Source organism: Dermacentor silvarum, chromosome 4, assembly GCF_013339745.2.
Source record: "Dermacentor silvarum isolate Dsil-2018 chromosome 4, BIME_Dsil_1.4, whole genome shotgun sequence".
NCBI lineage: Eukaryota > Metazoa > Arthropoda > Arachnida > Ixodida > Ixodidae > Dermacentor > Dermacentor silvarum.
This window is the reverse complement of record NC_051157.2, coordinates 173,345,474-173,370,042: the sequence shown is the minus strand read 5'-3', so window position 1 is coordinate 173,370,042 and position 24,569 is coordinate 173,345,474. Positions and strand designations below refer to the sequence as shown.

Sequence of the window (24,569 nt, the reverse complement as noted above, 5' to 3'; positions counted from 1 at the left end):
ACATGTAACACATTCTCCTCTGTAATGCCTTTGGCTCTGAGGATGTCTTAAATTAAAGGAACCACCGCCCAATCATTCCGTACACTCTTAATCTGGATCCACATAAGATCCACTTAGTAGCTGGAACTTTTTTGCAAAAAAGTTCCAGTTATATATTTGGAACCACGTTCCACATACTTTAACAAGTATATGTAACAGTGCACCACTTATTTTTACTTAATAATTATGTGGATCGTCCTTCCACATAAGGCTATATGGAACCGTGTTCCAAATAAAAGGGTTCTTTCAGTTACTGGAGCGTTGATCCACATAAAATAGCGATGGATATATCCGGTGCGCCGTTCCAGGTACTTTCAGACCAGATTTTTATATAAAACAATGTTCTAATAAGCAGTTAGGAAGCTGTCTATGGGTTCCCACTTGTGCAATATTTTTGCTTCCCCCTGTCAGTACAAACTGAGGTGATATGCCAAGCTGGCTTGGCATGTGGCCTGCAGTGATACCAACAATTGGAAAGTAGAAATTTTGCAGCAGTGTGGTCCCCGACAGTTCCCAACAGTTGCCTATTAGAGCACAGTTCTATATAAGAGTAGGTTAGAGGTACCTGAAATGGCACAGTCAAAACCTTGGCTTCACCTGCCGGATCCTGTTCTGGCCTTTAGCTGCATGTAAAAGAAACAAGGTACCTAAATTAAAACGCCTATGAAACAAATTGTTACAATGCTTTTCAACATGAGCAAACTTTATTGAGTGACCGTATTGCATACACTAAAGACGTGTTTGTCTCAAATTTCATAGAAAATGACTAGGCAACAAGGAAGAAATACCAATAAGAAAAGAGACTAGGCATTAAGTGGCATTCACGTGTATGCCCCTATATTAAAAAAGTGGGTAATAAAAATGGCCCGAGACATAAGTGCACCCCATTCAAATTAACTTGCACATCGGCTATTGAAAATAGAAACATTAAACAAGGCTATAAAATATGCTGGCTTATCACAGGAAATAAAGTAATTCAAAGGAGCAACTACAAATATGCCATTTACCGAGTTTACGCGCCCCCGTTCCAAAAGAATTCAGTACTCTAACAATTACACGAAAAAGGCATAAAACAATGGGCTTACAGAGTTCCATTAAGACAAGACCAAAGAAGAATGCAGTGGATAAATTATTAAGGAGAGAAGACAGTGCAAGCCAAAATAAACAACGAAACATTTGCACACGAAAACTTGCCAGAAGCATGTGGCAATAATCGCAACAAAAACATCAACACTAAAAACAATACAGTTGGCAGATCACAGATGTAAGTATAATAGAAAGCTAATCGTGACCAAAACACTTGATAAGCCCCTGAAAAAGTCTTGCCACTCCAGGCAAGTTACTTTCCCCAGCATTGTGTAGTTTGGGATAACTCATCCCAACCACTACCATGAAAGCTAGTGTAAATGTTTATAAAATTGTATGCCCCAAAATATATCTGGAAGCACGTTGCACATTTTAAAAAGTCAACAAGGCAACAGCGAAATATTAAGGTAAGAGACTCTGGAAAACAAGTGAGAGAAACCTTTAATCAACCAAACAACTCCGCCTTGAAAAATACAAGTGAGATACCTTAAAGAAAAAAAAAACAAGCCAGCCTTGAAACCTACAGCCAGCGCTTTGCCTTGGCGATAAAAAATCGTAAAAGAAGGCACAACTTCACAATGTTGCAGCTGACATGCCACCGCACAAGTCCCCAAAACTGTCCAAAAGCTTATGGGTATGACAGGTTTAAAATGAAATATACAGTCAACCCGAGGATGACTGCCTTCTCAGGCGATGATGCAGGTGGTAACGCCACAATGTTTTCCTTGCAGGCAATTTTGAAGTTGCCATTCTCTTTCAAAATGCATGGGCCTGGTGGAGACCTATTGCCAAGTTCTTGTGCCTTTAAAGAAAAGAAGCAGCAAAATTTTAGCTACACAACGGCTTTAAATTGTGTTGTTCCTGATGATGATGATGATGATCATCATCATCATCAGCCTATATTTCTGTCCACTCCAGGACGAAGGCCTCTCCCTGCGATCTCCAATTACCCCTGTCTTGCGCAAGCGTATACCAACTTGCGCCTGCGAATTTCCTTACTTCATCATCCCACCTGGTTTTCTCCCGTCCTCGACTGCGCTTCCCTTCTCTTGGTATCCATTCTGTAACCCTAATTGTCCACCGGTTATCCATCCTACGCATCAGGGGCGTAGCCCGAAATTTTTTTCGGAGAGGTTCACTGGCCCGACCGGGGGGGGGGGGGGGGGGGGGGCAAGCGTCTGCTTTCCTCTACGTGGCGTGATCGATAATAAATATCGGTAGGTTAAGCAGACTCTATACATGTATATCACATACATGGGACCCCCCCCCCCCCCCCCCCCTCGCGTGTGCTTGTGAAGCAATTAAGTAAAAAGTAAAGCAAGCTCAGTAAAATACAGGAAGCACGACAGGTACAGTGGGCGTTTGGAGCAACGGTCTCTCATCGCGCCACTGAATGGACCAGTCTTCGAAAACGCATCATTGAGACGACCCGCCCGATCGGAGAAGCCATCATTAATTGTTAATCTTCGTTAAGCGTAGGTGGTGTCGTCCTCGTCGGGCCGAAGTGCGTTTCACAAGTCAAGGTCGGCTATACACGTGAAAATGCATGCGTCACCAGGCTATACATACTCCTATAGCAATAACTTGTTCGCTGCGTCTTTGCGCTAGAAAACTTGAGTACGCGCAAAAATGGGGAAGGCTTTTTTTTTTCGAAGCTTTCGTCGCCCTGCTCCCTCATAGAAGAGGGTTGCATTTCCTGCGGCAAGTGCATGGGCCGCTGTGTCTTCCGCTGTGTGCGAGTGTGCAGCCGTCATTTGCCTTTACGTCAACAGATTCAGAATTGTACAGAATATTTCACCGCACAACATAGATATGGCATGTGTACGCATTTTAAGTAGTGCGTGCAACTCATTTCTGCTTGACTTACGCCGGTGCAAACAGGAAGCGGCCTTGTACCTCACAGGATCTCGACTGATTGGTGTACTAGTGATTAGAGCACTGCACGGGCTCGGGCTTACCCGAAAGCCCGGGCCCGGCCCGGCCCGTCGGCCGGGCCAGGCCGGGTAGAACAGTTTTTTCACGGGCTCGGGCCGGGCTCGGGCACGGCGTGTGCTTTTTGACCCGGGCCCGGGCCGGGCTCGGGTTTTTTGACGCGGGTCCGGGCCGGGCTCGGGCTTTCTGGTGGTGTGCATGTAACGTGCAGCGAGTTATTCTCGGGCGTCTCAACCCTGAAAACATTATTTTTCGGTCTCGGGCCGGGTTCGGGCCTGTTTAGAGTCGGGCTCAGGCCGTGCTCGGGCCTATGGTAAAGGGGTGACGGGCCGGGCCGGGCGGGTAACGTAGATTATTTCCGGGCCCAAGCCGGGCCCGGGTCTCGCCATAAAAGTTTTGATCGGGCTCGGGCGGGCCGCCCAACGTAAAAAGGGGCCCGGGCCGGGCCCGGGCTGAAAAAATCGGCCCGTGCAGTGCTCTACTAATGATGCAGGAATGAACTCCGGTCTTGTTCAGTGCATAGTGCACATAATCAATTTCTCAGGACGCGTGAACTCCGACGTGAACTGTCAGCGCCTGCAACAAGAGTTTACTTACGCTGTACTGCGCACAGCTGTAATCCATGCTTGTCGGCTGTCTCGTTCATTCTGTTGCGAGTCGGTGGAATTTCACTGCTAGCATCAACCCCTTCGTGTGTACATTGCTGGTTTGGGATTCCACAACACAACAGCAACTACCAGCCTTGCGCAATTGCTGGTTTGGGATTCAACAACACAACAGTAACAACCTGCCTTCCGTAGAAGCGCAATCGCATACAAGAGACGTTTCGCGCGCAGACTGGCTACTTCACACTTGGGAAGCGGCAAGCGGGCGGAAAGGCGAAAGCGGCCGGAAAATCTTTTCCGCGCATGTCCAAGTTGTTCACATTTGTTTTGCTACCACCGCTGCCTCTTTCGTCCACATCCATCTAGTCTGCGTACGTTTGTCGGCGTGGTGGCGCTCATTATCGCATTATTTCGAGCGGTATGTTCATTCATTGACCCACCCGTCATCAAAAGTGATCATTTTGTGCAACTTCGCGTGTCATTTGCGACCTTCGGTAAATTCCTCGTTGGCGTTCCGTGATTCTCCTCACACGGGCGCGGTAGCGCCGAGTCACAGGTTGGTGCCTAGGCGTGATTATATTTCTTTAATAGCTTTTATTTACGAGTTGTAATAACATGTCATCATTTCGTATTATTGTCGGCGCCTCCAGGACACCAAAGCTAAAACCCGGGCTGGCCCTTGTGTTGGGGCTCGCCGAAGCCTGGGCGTCCTACGTGAGACCTACGCTCCCAATCTATCGTCGCGACGAGAAAAGCACCCCGCGACTTCTGCAACATACCGTGCACGTGCACGAATTATGGAGCGCCAACGAGGAATCTGCGCAACTATTGTCTGCCATGGAAGTGGATAAGGAAATGGCTTTTATACTTCTACCTACTTGTTTTCTAGAAATGGACAATGAATAAACGGAAGACGCGGACACCTTGGAAACCGTGGTGGTGGGAAACCGTGGTGGTGGCCTGGCTTTGCAAAAGCGTGAGAAGTTGGGTCACGCCAAGGCTTCGTTGCCGCACCTCCGGTCGCGCGACATACTATCGCGAGTATTGCTGACAGTACGTTTTAGTACCACTCTTGTCGTAGAGCAAGGGGTGGTTCTTGATCGCGTCGATCAGCATTGCAGCCTACACTTTTGGTGCCATCTTCAATTTTACGACCGGTTGTTTACATGCTGGTGTAGCTTCCGGTCGAGCAAAACGACTTTCCGCCGCGTTTCCGCTTCGCCATAGCGAAAAAATCGGTACGAGACCGATTTGGCTCGCCGCTTGTTTTTCTGCCTGTTTTGCCGCCTATAGCGGGTGGATTTTTGCAAGATTTTGCCGCTTCCGACAGCTCCGAGACCAAGTGTGAACGTAGCCTAAGATCCTGCGCGAGCGCGGCCTAACCGGCACCTGAAGGGAAGCGGCGGAAATGTATACGGAAATTTCGACCACCTGGGGTCTTTAACGTGCACCTAAATTTAAGCAAACGGGCCTCGAGCATTTTCGCCTTCATCTAATATGCGGCTGCCGCATTTGTTGCTTCAGAATGCGGCCGCCACATTCTCGCCCAAAACCTCAGAGAGCGTCAAAGACTTGACAAACACCATGACAATTTTTTTCCATATGCAGAAATGATTCGCTGTAAATTACCAACCCAAACGGAAGCGCCCAGGAATGAAATTGTGATATAGTAGCACCGGTTCCTTGAATTATGTCAGCGCGAAGCGACGTGAACAAAGGGTGGGTAAGTGGGGCGGGGGGGGGGGGGGTTGCGGAAAAAAAATTCGGGGGGGGGGTTGAACCCCCCAACCCCCCCCCCCCTGGCTACGCCCCTGCTACGCTAGGATGGATAGTTGGGCGTGTTGGTTAAGCATGATCTGAAGTGGAGGCGCGAAAACGACGACGGACGAAGAGAGAGCACACACACACACAGGGCGCCCTGTGTGTGTGTGCTCTCTCTTCGTCCGTCGTCGTTTTCGCGCCTTCAATTCAGACCCCTGCTACGCATTACATGGCCTGCCCAGCCCCATTTCTTCCGCTTAATGTCAACTCGAATATCGGCTATCCCCGTTTGTTCTCTGATCCACACCGCTCTCTTCCTGTCTCTTAACGTTACTCCTAAGATTTTTCGTCCCATCGCTCTTTGCGCGGTCCTTAACTTGTTCTCGAGCTTCTTTGTTCACCTCCAAGTTTCTGCTCCATATGTTAGCACCGGTAGAATGCAATGAGTGTACACTTTTCTTTTCAACGACACTGGTAAGCTCCCAGTCAGGATTTGGCAATGCCTGCCGTATGCACTCCAACCCAATTTTATACTTCGGTAAATTTCTTTCTCGTCATCAGGGTCCCCTGTGAGTAATTGACCTAGATAAGCGTACTCCTTTACAGACTCTAGAGGCTGACTGGCGATCCTGACTTCTTGTTCCCTTGCCAGGCTATTGAGCATTATCTTTGTATTCTGCATATTCATCTTCAACCCAATTCTTACACTCTCTCGATTAAGGTCCTCAATCATTTGTTGTAATTCATCTCCGCTGTTGCTGAATAGGACAATGTCATCTGCAAACCGAAGGTTGCCGAGATATTCGCCGTTGATCCTCACTCCTAAGCCTTCCCAGTCTAAGAGCTTGAATACTTCTTCTAAGCATGCAGTGAATAGCATTGGAGAGATTGTGTCTCATTGGCTGACCCCTTTCTTGATAGGTAACTTTCTACTTTGCTTGTGGAGAACCAAGGTAGCTGTGGAATCCTTGTAGATATTTGCTAAGATATTCACGTATGCCTCCTGTACTCCTTGATTACGCAATGCCTCTATGACTGCTGGTATCTCTACCGAATCAAATGCTTCTTCATAATCTATGAAAGCCATATAGAGAGGTTGATTGTACTCCGCGGATTTGTCGATTACCTGATTGATGACATTGATATGGTCCATCGTAGAATATCCCTTCCTCAAGCCAGCCTGTTCTCTTGGTTGGCTGAAGTCAAGTGTTGCCCTGATTATATTGGAAATTATCTTGGTGAATATTTTATACAATACTGAAAGCAAGCTAATGGGCCTGTAATTCTTTAATTCTTTAACGTCTCCCTTCTTATGGATAAGTATAATGTTGGCGTTCTTCCAGCTTTCTGGTACACTTGAAGTTGTGAGGCATTGCGTATAAAGGGCCGCAAGCTTTTCAAGCAATATATCTCCTCCATCTTTGATTAAATCTACTGTTATTCCATCTTCTCCAGCCGCGTTTCCCCTGGTCATGTCTTTCAAGGCCCTTCTAACTTCATCGCTAGTTATAGAAGGAGCTTCTGTAGCCGGTTCATCACTATTTCGAATGAAAGTAGCTTGAGTGTTTTGTTCATGATGATACCCTTTTTATAAAACTAATAATTTATTTCACTGTGATTTCTTGGTTTTTTTCTTTCAAACCTGCAAAAGGTGCCAGTGTGCACAAAAATTCTATGAGCATGCCGCATCGACGATTGCTTGGTGTGAATGGAATCGCTGCTTTATTTCTGGAAAAAGCATTACGCTTTTCTGGTTGAATGACCTGAACATCAATCGGCTTTTCCAGCCTTGAGGGATTGTTAGTTACCAACCAAACAATATATTGATCTTTGCGCACTTCATACTTCATGCACTTTCCCACTACAAATAAATGTCCTCTTTACTCCATTACGTGCTTTCCAGCACTCTTATGATGCTTAACATAACACACAGGTAAAACATAATTTAAAAAGTCTGATTTGAAATCCACCTTTCCATACTTTTTGAGGTATTTTGTGTACGGAACTACAGCCCTGAAGTTTTTTTTTATCAGTCCTTTTCCATTCAAGAGATCACAAAGTGCCGTCTTAGCGTAGTAAATACTGCAGCATCAGTCTGCTTGGGTCGAACAAATTCTTCCTAGTCCCAAGAGACTTCCCCGGTCCAACATCTCTTGCATTTTGCTTAGATTGGCCTCCACTGTGTTTCTAAACCTTATTGCTGCTTCAAAGGAAAGCTGAAAGAAATGCACATTGACTGACACTTTATGGCCACCTGAAAAAAAAAAACAGGCCCTAGGATAGCTTCAAATACTTTAATTCTGCTGAACGATACGATAAGAGAAAATATCACCTTCACACAACTGCTCAAGCAGCACAGTTGATTCTATATACATCTTGACTTAGATGAGATCTTTGAACATTCATTGTTATAGCAATGCTTTTCACCAGTGTTAAAGGTTATAAAGTGCGAGCCAGTCTGTGTAAATGGCCACTCACTTTTTAGTATTTATCAAATGCTACAGACAGAGCACAGCTGACTAAACATAAATCACAGCTTACAAAATAACACACTCTTGACCTTACAGAGCAGACCCACACGATTTGAAAAAACTTCAGTGATCTTACCACGTCCGGATTTAAAATGTATGACAGCAAATCATCTGGTGCATTGGACATGAGGGTCTCCGCAGTTGTGGCCAAAAGCATTTTCATTCGCCCAAGGTCCATGCAAAAGGGATCTGTGACCATGTCCTCAATTGTCTAGGCAAAAAAGCAAAGCAAATAAATAAAGAACTGTACACATCAGCAAAACATAGATTATAAAATAGGCTACGTTTTTGTGCTTCTGACAAACCACACATAGTAACAACCATGAAAAAAACGCCTGCCGTTAACACCTAAAATGGCTAAATGCATTCCACCTGATCGCAGAAAATGTATGCACATAAATGAAAATTGATAGCATAGTTGAAGAGATGGCAAGCAGCTCATCCACAAAATAAATACAAAATCCTCCTGTCTCGAAGCTAGAGCCTAAGGAAATGATGCCGAGGCACAACACAGGAAGTAAAGCCAGTGAGCCAATAAGGCATTTTCATTCGCGAATCTCAAATTGTTTTACGAAAGTGCAGCTTCCAAATTGAGTAGTAGCACAGGCATTCCTTACATTCCTTGTCTGCCACAGCTGCGGTCAATAGGCATAAATGCTTGGACTGACAGCCAGCACAACCCTCAATACCTTTTAACATCTAGTAGTTCCACAAGATACCACACTTTGCCTGCCGAAAAATGGTTTACCAATGCAAGAAGTAGCAGGTGGTTGCTTATAAGCGTAATATCGTCAGCTGGCACTTTCACTATATAGGTAACTAACATGTTGTTAGGCAATGTTTGAACAAGGCCTTTGAAAAATGAAATTCTCACCTTCAGTTCAAGTAGTGCGTCAGGACAAGGGATTGGGTTGCTGGAAGCGTGGTCACCTTCTGCAGGCTTCTCAGATACTTTTTCATCCGAAGCAGCCGCGCCTTCCTCGTTGCACTCACAGATCGCATGAATGCTTTCTGAAATAGCATGAGTCAACATTGAAATAAATGGTGGTATACACCTCACATCGTAGTGGCCTCTCCAGATTATGCGGGAATCGAGTGCTCAATATGGAATGGTTATAAATACGCTATTATACATCTAACATAACAAAATACAGAACCAATGTATTCAGAAAGTGTTTTTGTAATGCTACTACCACGTATAAACATTACTGTTCAAGTCACACGATGTGATAAATTTTGTGTTGTGGAGCAAAAGTTGTTACAATATGTGTCCAAATCTTATCCTCTAGGTATATACCCTGCGTGGTGGCATGAGCCAAACTAGAACTACTGGTGGGTTAGGCTGCTGCAGAAGATTCTCACAAATCATAACTACATGCCTATTACATGCGTCCACAGTACATACCACAGCCATGACGCGAAGGGTTCGCGTAGAGACTGGAAATAATGTTTTCATTTTTATTTTTCATACAAAAGCAGGAATATCTTTCACAAAGTATCCAAGTGTACACAGCAATATTCAGTTTCTGCACAGGTTATTGTCGAACAGAGAACGTAGCTGTGTTTGCAGATTATCAAGCTTGAGGACGCGCAGAAATTGCATAATTTTTGTGGGCAAATCATGATGTAAGAACTTATTGAGCAAGTACGCGTTGTAGGCAATTGTTCTGTCGTGCTACCAGAACTGACGTCCACGGCATCGAAATAGCGGCACAATTTCTGAATACCAGGACCAGGCATGCGTTCCTCACTTTCCTCCCTCCACCAATGAAATGTTTTTGTTAATATAAGCTGCCCGAATAGAGTTAGATTATGAAGTGACAGCAGCGTGAACGCACTCTACTGCTAAGTCAAACCATTGTCTCTTCCATTTCTCTACGTCAGGGAGCACGCTAAAGTTGGCGTGAATATAAGATCTGAAAAGGCCGACGTCATTGGAAGACACAAGAAACTACCTAACGTACACAGCCAAACTTAGGCAGTGCGGCCGCCAACGCATTGAACCATCATTAACAGTTATGCATATTGGCATCTTAAGCTCTCCTTGGTGCATTACGTGCGCGCAAGCGGCAAGGACAAAGATTCCCGGGACGAAGATCCCGGTTTCGCAAGCACTGTAGACCCATGCTACCTAGCAGAATAAAACAACAGCGGGAATAACCCACAAGTTTAAAAAAAATACCGATACGTCCAAGGAGGCAAGCTCTGACAAACTTGCTTGGAAGTTACGAAGCGTGTGAGCGCGAGGAGATCGCGAGCGCAAACACGTGGTCGCACGGTGCGAACATCCACACCCGCCGTCAGCTAAAGCGATCGTCAATATCTTACTAAGCAAGATACTGTATGGGGGCATACAGATTACTGGTAAACTAACACGCGAACCAGCAACGTGGTCGGAGTCACAAATGTCGAGCGGATTCCGGCCCACGAGCACGCCAATGGACGCGAATTACCGTTTACCGATTACGTTTCGGCAAAACGAAATGAAGTTTCAAGCGCCAAGACAAAGTGAAGTTGCACGCTACGAAAAAAATGTCCGCGCAGAACTTAAGACAGCGTAAATGACGAAGTAAGCATATTATTTGATTTGCCTTTTCACCCTTTGTCTCGTGACCCGCAATTTGGCGGAAAAACTGCCATCATTCCGTCATTTAGATTGTTCTATTACGCGCGCTGGAAACAAGTCCGCCGGGATGGTACTCAAATTAAGCTATCCGACTATATAAGCAGTAATTGTCTTCGTGGAGCGAGTTTGGCAGGCGTGCCTGAATTCAACCGAATACATGGGGAAGCGTAGCGGTATCCTACCCGACACAATGATATTTTTGGTTTCACTGAACAACCGTAACGAGCACATAAATATGCAGCACTGACCTTTGTTTGCGTCTCCTGGGCTGCGATTTTGTAGCGATGCCTCATGACTTATTTTAGAATAGTCTTATCATCCACCGCTCACGGCCGGCTGATCCCGTTGATAACGCGAGCGGACCGTCGCTCTGACCACTGACAAAGCGCGATGAGCGCGAAAAGGCATTATTACTTTAAAGTCATCGCTACAAAATACCGGCCCTGGCAACTCCACCACTCCGCTTCGTCGTACCGGTTCCCGCAAAACTGGCCGACCACAAACCACCGTCATGTCTAGCAGTTCGCATCAGACGCGGCCAGCGCAACTGCACTGTCTGCCACCGCGTGTCACAACGAAAATCGCGCCGGCGATAAGGTGGCGCCGGCGAGCCGGCAAGGAGAGCTCGTCAGACATCGCGCATGCGCATCTCAAGGTAGCGATTTGACGGGCGATGTGGCCCGCGGGGCCAGCCCGCAGAACAGCGCGTCCGGCGCCGCTTTTTTCTAAGTTTTTTTGTTTTTGTCGGGAAATGACAACGCGCCGCGCGCCCTCAGGGCGCAGTGTTTAGATATTAACACGTTAATATATATATATATATATATATATATATATATATATATTGTATTTAATACATACAATATATGTAATACAGGTGTTAATGCATATTATCAAGATATTGACAGACCGCTTCACACGTTAATTTCTACTAAAGTTGTTTCGCGCTGTTGGCCATGAGCGCGCGCAATAACCGAACATAATTTCTGAAGAAAGCTTTCCGTGTTGCTGTTACCCCCCTCCCCCCCAAATGAGCGCAACATGTACGGTGCTTCATTTGCTGCGTTTCCTTGAGCACAGCAAGCCTGGTCATTACCATAGGTCGGCAGTGTGGGAGAACACTCACTCACACTCACTCACTATAATTTTTTCCAGGCCCCGCACTCACTCACGTTCACACTCACCTCCACTCACACTCACAGCACTCACTCGCACTCACTTCCACTCACACTCACTGGCGCTCACACGCACACACGCTCACCTCCACTCACACTCACAGACACTCACTCGCACTCGCACTCATCTCTACTCACACTCACAGGCACTCACCTGCACTCACACTCACTGGTACTCACTCGCACTCACTGGCACTCACTCGCACTCGCACTCACCTGCGCTCACGCTCACTGGCACTCACTCGCACTCGCACTCACCTGCACTCACAATCGCTAGCACTCACTCGTACTCACCTGCACTCACACTCACTGGCACTCACTCGCACTCACCTGCACTCACACTCACTGGCACTCTCGCACTCACCTGCACTCACACTCACTGGCACTCACTCGCACTCACCTGCACTCACACTCACTGGTACTCGCTCGCACTCGCATTCACTTACACTCCCATTCACTGGCACTCACTCGCACTCACCTTCACTCACACTCACTGGCACTCACTCGCACTCACCTGCACTCACACTCACTGGCACTCGCTCGCACTCGCACTCACTTACACTCACATTCACTGGCACTCACTCGCACTCACCTCCACTCATGCTCACTGGCAATCACTCGCACTCACCCCTTTGAAATGAGTGCGAGTGTGAGTGAGTGCACTCATGACCCTCTGTGCCGATGTATACCGCTCACAATTCGTGTATATTAATAAAGAAGCTCCCAACTTAGCACCTGTTGCATCGGGAGTGCGCCAAGGCAGTGTTTGGACCCAGCTTTATTTTTAATATACATAAAAGATTTGACTTCCAGATTACATGGTAACATACGTCTATTCGCTGACTATTGTATTTCGTACCGCGAAATTAATCACAGTGATAATCGCCATATACAAAATTCTGCCTTTTCTTGGTGTCAGGAGCGGCAGATGACTCTAAATGCCGAAAAATCTTTAACGCTAACCGTAAGAAAGAAACAGATATCTGAGTTTACTTACATTATTAACGACACACCTCTCACTTGTGCATTTCAGCGTAAATATTTAGGTGTCACTTTAACATACGCTTTCCGATGGGAAAGCCATGTTAACAAAATAACCTCAAGTGGAAATCAATGTACATGCTGAGCACTAAACCGACACTTCTTTCTGAGAAGACACCTTCGTCTTGCTGCCCCAGATAAAATTTGCTGGCCTACAAAATGCTTGTTCGAACAGTGCTGGAGCACGCCAATATTGTTTGGTTTCCGTACACAAAATAACTCATTGCAAGAATGGAATGGGTGCAGAGAAAGGCAATAAGGTTATGTTTTAATAAATACAAATTAACGGATTCATTGACTACATTATTAAAGAGAGGTGGTTTATTAACACTGGAAAGTAGAGCAAAACTAGCACGACTAAAGTTTTCGTTTCATTTTATTCATGGTGACATAAACATTGACGTCAGCCCCAAACTCTCTCTGTCCATCTCTCTGTCATTGACATTAGACGTGTGCATGCTTGCCGCCCATGCTCGCTCAGCTCCCCTTCGATCGGATGGAGCCAAGAGAGCGGGAAATAGAGGGAGAGATTGACTGTCCGTATAGTCAACCACTTAATGCCGAAACAAACACAAAAGAGAGAACAAAGTGGTATTTATCATTGCATCTTCGCTTTTTCTACATGTATGAATTTTGAATTTTTACTTTTTTTGATAATTTGCTTTTGAATATAGCCAAATATTACAATCTTCTGTTGTAAACAGCCCGGCAACTACATGCTCAAGGAAGCAAAATTTTGGATAAAGTAGATTTCAAGGAATTTCCATTTAGGACACAAAATTTCATTCATGTAACTTTATTAGTTTTAAAGCGCAGCTTCGTAACTTTATTACCTTCCCGCAAAAATGGGCAAAAATAAAACCAGAATTCTAAATAATGCTTATTTTCGGCCGCATTATTACGAAAACTAATAAAGTTACATGAATGAAATTTTGCGTCCTAAATGTAAATTCTTTGAACTCTACTTTATCCAAAATGTAGCTTCCTTGAGCATGTAGTTGCCGGGCTGTTTACAACAAAAGATTGCAATATTTGGCAATTTTCAAAAGCAAGTTATCCAAAAAGTAACAATTAAAAATTAATTTGCTACGTCTAGGAACTAGATAATTATGTCCTAAAGCTACAGAGCAAGCCGCAATGCAGTAAGTGCGGTAGTTGCTTCTAAATATGGTCACAACTGAGACACAGTTCGCAAAAACCATGTATCTCATGCTTGTTCTTGAACATTTATTTCTAAATCACACCAATCGATTTCTTTATATTATATATAGTTGGAATCTACAAGAATTAAGCTTTTTGTGGTTTATACGACAACTTCATATCTTAAGTAGAAGAGCCGCCACGGTTGCTCCAAAAGTACTGAAAACGGGGGGCTCGTGCCGCCGGAGTGGGACCGCCACCTTAAGCAGCAAGTGTCGGCTGACCCTCGCAAGCTTGCACTCCCACACGCAGCGTACCGCCGGCACGCTGCGACGATTTTACCGTGTTTGGACTTTACACGGAAACTCACAACGACTTCCACGACCACGGCAGAAGTTCTCTTGGAGTGTCGATATAATTGCTATCGCAATATAATATATCCGGTCATCTCATTATACATTGTCTCAGTCATGCCTGATCCTTGGATTATTACGACCTTAGTGAGTGGTTTCTATCTTGGCATGCACAATCTGTTAGTGCGATAAGTCATCACCGCTAGTGAGCTTGTACACAGAACGTGCCTCCATTTTTCCGCAAGCAAGGTGAACCGATATCACCTCTGCTTATCGTTAAAGCACTCACCACGTTCACACTCACTTCCACTCACAACCACTCACTCAGGTTCACACTCACCTGCACTCACACTCACGTTCACACTCACCTCTACACACCCAGAAGCACTCACCCCGTTCACACTCACAGCACTCAGTCACGTTCACACTCAGCTCCACTCACACTCACAAGCACTCACCACGTTCACACTCACTTCCACTCGCACTCATTGGCTCTCACCTCCACTCACAGACACTCACTCGCACTCGCACTCACCTCCACTCACACTCACTGGCAGTCACTCTCACTCACCTTCACTCACATTCAGTGGCACTCACTCGCACTCGCACTCACCTCCACTCTCACTCACAGGCACTCACTTGCACTCGCACTCACCTGCACTCACATTCACTGGCACTCACTCGCACTCACCTGCACTCACACTCATTGGCACTCACTCGCACTCGCACTCACGCCTTTGAAATGAGTGCGAGTGAGTGTGGGTGAGTGCACTCATGAGTGAGTGCGCCGACCTATGGTCATTACCAAAAAAATATAATGCGTCGCTCTTTGATATACACATGACAAATTACTCGCTTATAGCCAGGGGAAGGTGTGGCACAGTTTATTAGAAAGTAATGCAGCGGCCCGTTTCAAAACAGTATTTTTCCTCCTAAACGCCAGCACTGCAGGAAAACAATAAACAGGGGAGCAGGAGGAGACGGAAGGGTCATTCGGTGCGCTGCTGTTACCATGAAGAAATCGATGTTTACACTGCGAATTTTTCCTTTATTGAAGTGCATAATTTGGAAAATATTAGGATATCAGTATTAATACACAGAGTTTACTGCAGATACTGCGAAGTATTTTAACTTCTCTAAGTTTAATTTCGTTCCCCACTTCTGAATCGTATAGAGTCGACCGTTCCCTGCAAGCTGATATTTTTGTTTGCTTGTGGAAATCAGAGCCACCACGAGCAGGAAAATGCAGCCACACTTGCATGCGTACACGCCTGCGGAATATGCCGCAACGTGACCCAAGGGAGCATTATAATTGAAGGCTGTAGTAATTGACTTATTGCTTAAGCGTTGAAAACTGTGTACGTAGTAGACCACAGCGCGCAAATGGCTGAACGTTGAATCAAAGCCCTTGTTTCTATGGTGCTACTTGGTATTCAAATGCACAACACGTGATAGCCTCAACAATTATTTCGTAACCGAGGTGTCCAGAAAAGCGCGATGTCCACCAGAAATTCTTAAGCTCAGGAAGTTATGGGCTTCGTCTAAACAGCAGAGTGGGCACCGAAAGACGCCAGACCTTCTAGAATTCAAGTTATTGATGACTTTAGACGCACTGAAGTAAAATGGAGAGACGAGCTAGCTGGTGAACATTCGTCATTGAAACGTAAGCCCAAACTGAGACAAGCACAAGAGAGGGCAACGACACCAACGCTTTGGTGTACTGCACGTCTGAAATTAGTGACAGCAAGGCCAGGTTCGCAAAGGCCGTTTGAGCGCCGCCGACAACCTGACAAGAGGTTCCTGCAAGTTCTGCTTTTCGCTAAGAGATATCCTTTGCTTGCGTCGTTTAATATTTCTACGGCGTTGTTGAACAGGGATTTTTTTTTTCGTTTTCTTTTTCGTCGCTGCTGCCAAGTGTGTGCCTCGCCTTGCTTGTGTGACGATGTCAAAGGAGTTTGCGAATGCGAAAGACGAAATCTTTCAGAAACTAAAAGTTGAAGTCAAGATAGAATTGAAATCGTCATGCGAAGCGTACGAGAGAGACCTGCGCAATGAAATTCGTGATCTGAAGAATGAGCAGCGAAACATGACAGAGAGCATCAAATTCGCGCATAGAGAAATAGACGACTTAAAGAAGAGATTTGAAGCTGAAGTGGCAAAAAACACTCAACTTTTGAAAGAGAACCAGGCAATCGATGCAAAGTACGTTTCCTTGGAAAGAAAGAACGGCGAGCTGGAGAACCAGATAGTTCATCTTGAACAATATTTTAGGAATGCCAATCTTGAAATCCAAGGAGTCGTTAAGACAGAAAATAAAAGTGTCGTTGCCATACTGTCCACTATCGGAGATGCTATTGAAGAACCAATCAGTGAGTGTGATATCGAGACTTGCCATCGCGTCCCCACGCATAATCCGGATAAAACTAACATTATCGTGCAATTTAAGTCCCGGTCGAAGCGCGACATGACTTTAAAGAAAGCGAGAAAAGCCCGGTTTACTAATAACAGCCTAGGACTTGGCAGTGCAAGTCCTATCTATGTAAATGAGCATCTTTGTCCTACACTAAAGAGACTTCTCAGTATGGCTATTAGGCGTAAGAAGGACGGCCAGTGGAGATCCGTTTGGACTTATAATGGAATGATTCTTGCAAGGCAGTCAGACAGTTCTAGCGCTATATCCATAACTTGTGAAGACGACCTCAATAAGATAACATCGTTAACGTGGCAATGGCGGGAACACATTCGCTAACGACGCCACTAACGGCGCCGCCAATGGCGCGCGCGCTTGGGTGCGACGTAGAGAACGACGTAACTGATGGCGCAGCCAATGGAGACGTTTAGTGAAACATAGGACGAATGGTTTTTCGTTTGGTCTAGCCATATACAGCCTTCGCTGTAAACGTCACAGGCCTGCGCTGCACGCGCAGCACAGTCACAGCGTAAGCTGCTGGAGCGGCTCAAGAGTACCTCCAATTTCGGCACCAGGCACATCAGGGTCTTCACGGGAAAGTCTGTTCGCTTCATTTTGACGAGAACTATCTGAACTGTCCGCCCGGCGTCGACGACGACCTGAGGTTTGTAATGTTCTCAACACAGCAGCCTGCTGAGCCTGATGCTGCCTGGTTGTAGCCGCGCATGTAGCTCTACGATTCGCTTCTTCAGCAGTGGTTCGCACCTTGCGAGGAGATGCCACAACGTGTACCAAAGAGGTATCCAGAGTACCAGGTACAGTTACATGCAGCATGCAACTGCTATATGCAACTTACACGTCGGGCACGATGCGTTTGCAGGCGCCTTAACTAGATGGCGCTACCATACTGGCGGTGTGATGGTCACTACCTAGCCTCTCCTGGACAACCTCCAGGAGATCCTAGGCAGTGACCGTCACACACTCAAAATTCTGTTGCGTGTCAAATCCAGACATCCCGCGAGATATGATTATTTGGACTGGGACCTTTTTAAAAAAAACCAGAGAAAAAACAGCCCCGCCAGACGAAACGTTTCGAGATCTGGTAGAGAATCTCAACAAGGCAGGTAAAGGACCAAGCAATGAAATAACAACGAATCTGAAGGTTCTTAAAATGGACTGAACATTCGGTCACCTTCTGAAAGCAAAACAGACCCCCTCGGCCAAGTGAAAGTCGCAAAACTTAATCGTAGACCCAGAGCGAAAATCGCGCTTCTTAGCAAGAAGATTGAGTCCTATTTGGCCCAGCTCGCCCGGCAGCAATAGGATGAGACGTGTACCTAAACGGACGGGCGTATGCGAAGAGGTAGCAAATGGAGCTTATATAAAAGTCTCCTCCACGATAAACAGTCTAAGGGCACCCTTAGCCTCGCGACGGATAGGCTCATAAATAAGGAAATCGCAATCCGTCTCACACATTAGCCAGCAACTTAGCAAATACCTATCTCCCCCTCGCCAAAGACGGGCATCACCGGTAGAGCATGTAAACTGCATGGGACTCTCGGCACCTGATCTAGACGAACTCTTCACCGTATCAGAGATCGGACATGTCCTCTTCAATCTAAATGGCAGATCATCTCGGCGACCCGATGGAGTCACGAACAAACTCCTCAGGAACCTAGATGATAGGGCAATCGAGATAGTCACGGCCTAAATCAATGAGGTGTGAAAACGGGAGAGGTCCCGGTAGACTGGCGCACTGCAAATGTTGTACTCATACACAAACCAGGCAAACCCCCACATATAAACGACCTGCGGCTCATCTCCCTTACATCATGCGTCGCCGAGGTTGCGGAGCACGCGGTACCTAATAGGATCACCGACTTTACTGACAAGGGGCTCTTTAGACACAACCTAATCGGCTTTAGACGGGCGTTGTCCACACAGGACGCTATGCTTTGCTTAAGAGAGCAAACTTTGATACCACGACTCGTGACGTGAGAGGGATACTCGCACTGGACCTCTCGAAGGCCTTCGACAGGGTCACACATAGAGACATCCTGACGGAGATTCCCACTCCTAACCTGGGTCAGTGTTTCCATAACTACACCTAACCGTGCGAATCGCAAGGCACACCTCCAACTAGGGATCCTTCTCCAACTAGGGATGGTCTCTGGAGGGCCCTACGAGTTCGGAAACTGCGGCGCCCTGCAGCGATCTGTCCTCTCCCCACTCGTATTCAATATAGTCATGCAGATGCTCTCCACTCTCCTCGCTGCAATCCCGAACGTGGGTCACGCCATTTATGCAGACGACATCATGATCTGGGCACCTGGCGGCTCGCTAACCATGCTCGAACATGCTTACAAGACGCGTTGGAGGCTACGGAAGACTTTCTTTTGAACACGGGCCTTGAACTCTCCCCCGCTAAATCAGAGCTACTGTTATACCGACAGTCTAGACAAGGGGTCAGAAGCCTTGCGCCTCTGGAAACTCTGCCGATAGAAATTCGACCTAAATATGGACATGCCAAACCGAGGATGCAATCGGTCAAGATTGTAGATATCCTCATTGATGCCAAGGGCTGTAACTCGACGGCCCTCAACAGGCTCACTGGACAGGCTAGTAATATCCTAAGACATGTAGCCCGCGTCTCAAACTGAAGAGGCGGTCTCAAAGAGGACAATCTGCTCAATGCTTACCAGACATTCTTTCCAAGTCATGCTACCTACATCGCGCCGGTCCTTAATACGGGTAAGGCTGAAATGGGCAAACTCGACTCCTTAATCAGAACCGGCCTCAAGCGCATGCTCGGCCTTCCGCAGTCCACGAGCAGCGAGAATCTGCTGAAGCTAGGACTGCACAACACTATCGATGAGCTCCTAGAAGCTCACACAGCGGCTCAAAAAATGAGACTATCATCCTCTAAGCCAGAGATCAAGACTTTAGAAGAAGCGGGTATCCAACCCAGACATGAACCGGCGACCAAAATTAGCTTGACCCGCAAACCAGATCTCACGTCATGGTCGACCCCATCACGCGAAACATCCACCCAGTGCATATCGACGGTAGAAGATGTGCGAGAGCCAAGTCATCCATAAAGAGATTAATCAGCACAAACTAGGAGCCCTCTTTGTCGATGCTGCTAGATATGAAAGTGGGTATAAGTTCGCTGCCTCGGTTGTAGACGCGGAGGGCAACCTAGTTAATGCAGTTTCTGTCTATAGTAAATTTGCCCATGTGGCGGAGGAAGCGGTGATTGCTCTGGCTTTTCACAGCGCAAAAGTTCCCGCTATCGTCTTCTCGGACTCACGCACGGCAATTAGATCCTTCTCGGCCGCCCTCGTGCCTGATACTGTGAACAAAGCACTTCAAAAAACTCGGGAGAACAGCGAAGGAGCATACCACATCTCGTGGTTCCCAGCCCATCTAGATGGCTCAGTTAACGCGCTCAGATGTAATCGTAACGAGCTGGCCCACCGGATAGTACGCGATTACACGTACTGCGCAATCGCGGGTAGCTAGGCTCGGAACGAAGCCAACATCCGCAAATAGCTATGATGTACTTTCCACGAAATTGTTGTTCATTATCGTCTTGGCAGGAGGACATGTCCACCCCCCCTCCCCCCCAAATTGAAAATAAAAAAACCTCAGGCTAGCACACTCAGACTACTCCAAACCCGTTCGTATCCCGCTACTCGGGTCACTTAATAGGATAGACCCTGACCACTCACAGTCGTGCCCCACATGTGGTGATTACTCATGCTCTTTTGATCACATGCGCTGGTTGTGCCCATCCCTTAACGTGTCTCCACCCATTACGAAAGAGCAATGGGGGGATTCCCTCACGAGCCGAAATCTTCACATTCAACTTCAGGCTGTCCAGAGGGCCTACGACATCGCGGCGAGACTGCGCCTCCCGACCCCATCGTGGGCGGAGCGAGAGATCTCAGTTCCTCGGGACTCAAAGTTCTTGTCATGTCATGTCATTTCCAAGCGACGGCAATTTTAAATCTTGGTGCATGATATTGGGACACCCTGTATACAGGGTGTTTTTAGAGCGCGGGCATTCCTGCGTTGAGCGTTCGCGTCCCTCGTCCTACCTGGGCGTAACCGAGCGAACGCGCACAGCGAAAGATGAAGGAGTGATCATGGCGCGGTAGATGTAAGACGGCGAGAGCGACAAGAGCGCGAGGAGAAAAGCGCAGGAGGGGAGTGCAGTGGAAAAATGAGGAGGAAAGCGGAGGAGGAGAGTACGACGAAAAGCTGAGTGGAAAGTGGGGCGGCCGCGCAAGACGTGTTCAGCGGCGAGGATTAAAGCCCCTATATTTATAAAAGTAGGGCCATTCTTAGATCTTGCCGCCACCGCGCTCACCCCGGCGCTTCCTCCTCGCCCTCTCTTAGCCGCCTCCTGTCGCCCCAGCCTCCTCCGCTCCCCCATTGGCCAATCCGTGTCACGTGGAAGTTCGCGTCGCGCTTTTGTATATTTTTTTTCTTTCCAGCGCGCTCCGACTGCCATTCTCGGGCCTGTGCGACGAAAGTGCTGTACGCACAAACGGATCAAACGTGTTAGGGACAAGAACTTCGTTGTGATGGCATGCTGCTGCGCCTTAAGTTGCCGCTTGCTGCACACTTGATATTTGCGCCGTCTCACATCGTCGCGTTGCTACTTCCAAAACGGCATTATTAAGACCAGTTACTGACTGACGAAGCAAAATCGCGCCTCAAAAACGTCTCCGCAGGGCCCGATCGAAGTTTTCCTCGGATTTCCTGTGGTAGCGCGTTAGCTGTCGTCTGCCACGGCAGGCCCGACGCAGGCGGCGCCACTGTCGATATCGCGCCTCGATCGCGCTGGTCGCGCCGAGCGCGATAGTGGAACGGAGGAGGAGGGAAGTGGATGGCGCTACTTTTATAAATATAGGCGCTTTAGCGAGGATCGCTACGAGATTGCGCCAGGGTGGCGCGCTTCTTCTGTTCACCCATGACGCCATCGATAAGGCACGCGACGAGCGCGTCAAAAGAAAGTGCTGCATTGCGGAGCTCTGTCTGGGGCGGTTGCGGTGAATCGTGCTCACGCGTAATCCACGCGCAGCTTTTCGCGATCTTCCGATTGGCGAGGCAGTCGCGCCAAACTTCGCTCCGTTTGCAACATGCTGCACGAGACCACCGGTTTAAGAAATATACTTCAGATGTTGACACTCCGCTCAACGGCGCGACCACATCGTGTTTGCTGTAGCCACGCCCCATCGGCCCCTGAGCCGCAGCGCCCCCCACGCAGCTGCGGGCGGCAAGTGTCAGCACGTGTATTCTTACACCGTGCATGAGACAAATTTTCCGCTCCAGCAATAAATCGCGAAATGAAAACATGTATGGAGCTGCGCTCAAATTTCTCATGAGGGAGTATGGTAATCGTCGGTGATTTTTTTTTTTTTTTATTTCTGCGCCAAAGTTTTTAAAATTGCGTGTGGTGGATAGCACAATTCTAACCGTTGATCGAAAATATTCTTTGAGGCGGTCATTACTCCTGCGACAAATATAAATGCTTCATTGAATAAAGAACATAATCGAGCCAATTACCTTTTTAGTTATTATATTGACGGCACATATTTTCATCTGCGAACTGTAGCTAGTGAGTTCGCAGGGCGCATTCACTTGAAGCCAATCTCAGGACTGCAGCAGCTTTTAAATAAGAATTTGTAATGCCTCCGACAAAATGCACTTGAAAATCGTAGTTAAGCAAAACTAATTTTTTCACATAGTACAGCGTCTTTTTATCAATTTGATTACACCGCCCTCGCGATGATTTGTACAGTTAAAACAGCGGCACTGATAAGAGCCTATGTTGAGGCAAGCGTTATAATCTTTCTACCAAGTGTTTGTCATCATAATACCATCGAAAAACAACGAAAAACGAGATATAAAAAGATACAGGTCGGTACCTTTGTTACTAGCGAACGAACATTAGGTTAAGGCATCATAACGACATTTTTTTTAGCTACGACAACCGAATTTAAGTGTTGATGTTAAAAAAAAGAATAATATTTTGTATTTACCACTTCGAAAAAAAAATACAGAGCCTGTTACAATCGAACTGATTCGAGGAGGTAGACTAAGACACATGGGTACGTGAACTGAGCATATATTTCATGCCACTAACATTAATTTTTCTTTTTCCTTGCAGTGGGTTTAATGAAACAAACGTTTTTGAGAATTCGACAAGCCACAAAACTCAATAAGGTTGGAGCAATCTTCCTGGGATCGCACTTCCTTCTGAGTAATGAGGGTTTTTCTCGCTGTTATTAAGTAGGAGTGAAATAAATATCAGTCAGTATGTCATTTCTAGTCTCTTTAATGGTTTGCCGCTCTACATCTCCGCAGTTCCGCATGCGTAAAAGCGTCATTTGCATTTTATGCCAACTAAAAGAAGGGAAACCGATGCAAAGGCCGAACAGTATTGTCTCCTACAGAGAAGTCCAGGGAATGGAAGTGAGCAGTTATGTTCAGTGTTCGCCTTCAATATTCGCACACTGACCATACTGTAGGCGTAGAGCAGCTAATGCTGCGGGGTTAAGGTTCGTGCAAAAGTATTAAATTCAATATCATAAACGTTTAGTTTTTAAATACTGCATGCGGGCGCTAATTGTCCCGAAGGTGCCTACTACGACCTCGTCAAAAACGTGGTATTCACAGCAGCCGCTGACGTCACAGTTTGGGACAACTCACGCGAAGTGAGAAATGGAGGGCACACAAATTCTGCCAAAATAGTAGCAATACTTCAATAACTTCGAGAACTAATCTCGCTTTCCATTGGGCGAACACGAGCAAGGGGAGCGAGCAGCCAGAACAGCACACGGGAGTAGCGGGGACGCGGGTGCTCTCGTCTGCCGAATGGAACATTCGCGCTGCTCCGAGAGCAGGGCAAAGAGGGGGAGCGCGTGACGTCAAGCGTCATGTGACCAAACTTTTCCCGCGCTCGCTTCGCGGAACATTTCGCGCACTCGCGGTGTTCGCACGAAGCTATTCCGCGCCAGCTCGGTCAGTGCATGTCGGTGGTTTTGTGCGTACCTTCCGCATGATGTTGAATGAAGAAGCTCAGCGGATGTTCATGTCCATGATAAAGGGTTCACCGCTACCCTCTACACCAGGTAAGCATCGTGTTTCCGAAAAATTAGCTGCGAGAAATAACAGCGGCAATCTCACGGCTTTCTTTGTGCTCACTACAGTTGTTATCGACGCCTTGGTCATGCGGGAGAACATTGACGAGAATCCAGACGGTAAGCGCCAACAACTATTAGGCATGGGGCCGTATTTCGCACTACTTTCACCAGTTTCTTTCAATTTATCGTGCTGAATGGACCATTTCAGTTAACGGGAGTGTCGCGGCCTGTGAGGCGGCGACGGACGAGAACGGAGCACGTAATTTACGTATGTATGCGTCATGGCGCCGCACTCCTGTGCTGTACTGACAAACTTTCTCGTGCGGTTTTTCGTCACTTCTACCGGTTGGCGGTTTCAAATTACTCTGTATGCCTGCTTGACTATGCAAAGCAAGCCTCTTTATCTTTGCGTTCAGCATGCTCTATTCATCGCGACAGCATGCGTTTACTAACGCCAATAAAAAAGTTGCAGTGGCTTAGCTCGGCTATGCAAGGATATACGTAGGGTTAGCAAAGGTTCAGCTGATTATTCTTAGCTTTCCTGGTTGTCTCCTACGCTCAACCGCTAATTGCCAGGCAACTACTTCGGGATCCGATGAGTCAAGCTTCTCCGTTCTTCTGCGCTGTTGAGCAGCATTTGCGCTCTCCTTCTCCATGGCTATACCACACTGGCAAACGCCAGTCAGAAGCGCAGCGGCTCCAGCGCAGTGTCAGACGGC

At 46.9% G+C, this 24,569-nt stretch overlaps 1 protein-coding gene across 2 annotated transcripts in view; it reads left to right on the top strand.

Moving 5' to 3' along the window:
* Positions 1–23,029, top strand: part of LOC125944847 (uncharacterized) — a 202,653-nt gene extending 179,624 nt beyond the window's left edge. For both annotated transcript variants that reach the window (XM_049666215.1, XM_049666214.1), the window contains one exon: positions 22,875–23,029. In XM_049666215.1, the coding sequence (XP_049522172.1) occupies positions 22,875–22,929 (55 nt within the window). In that variant the 3' untranslated portion in view covers positions 22,930–23,029. The remainder of the gene's footprint in view (positions 1–22,874) is intronic.
* Positions 23,030–24,569: the final 1,540 nt, after the last annotated feature.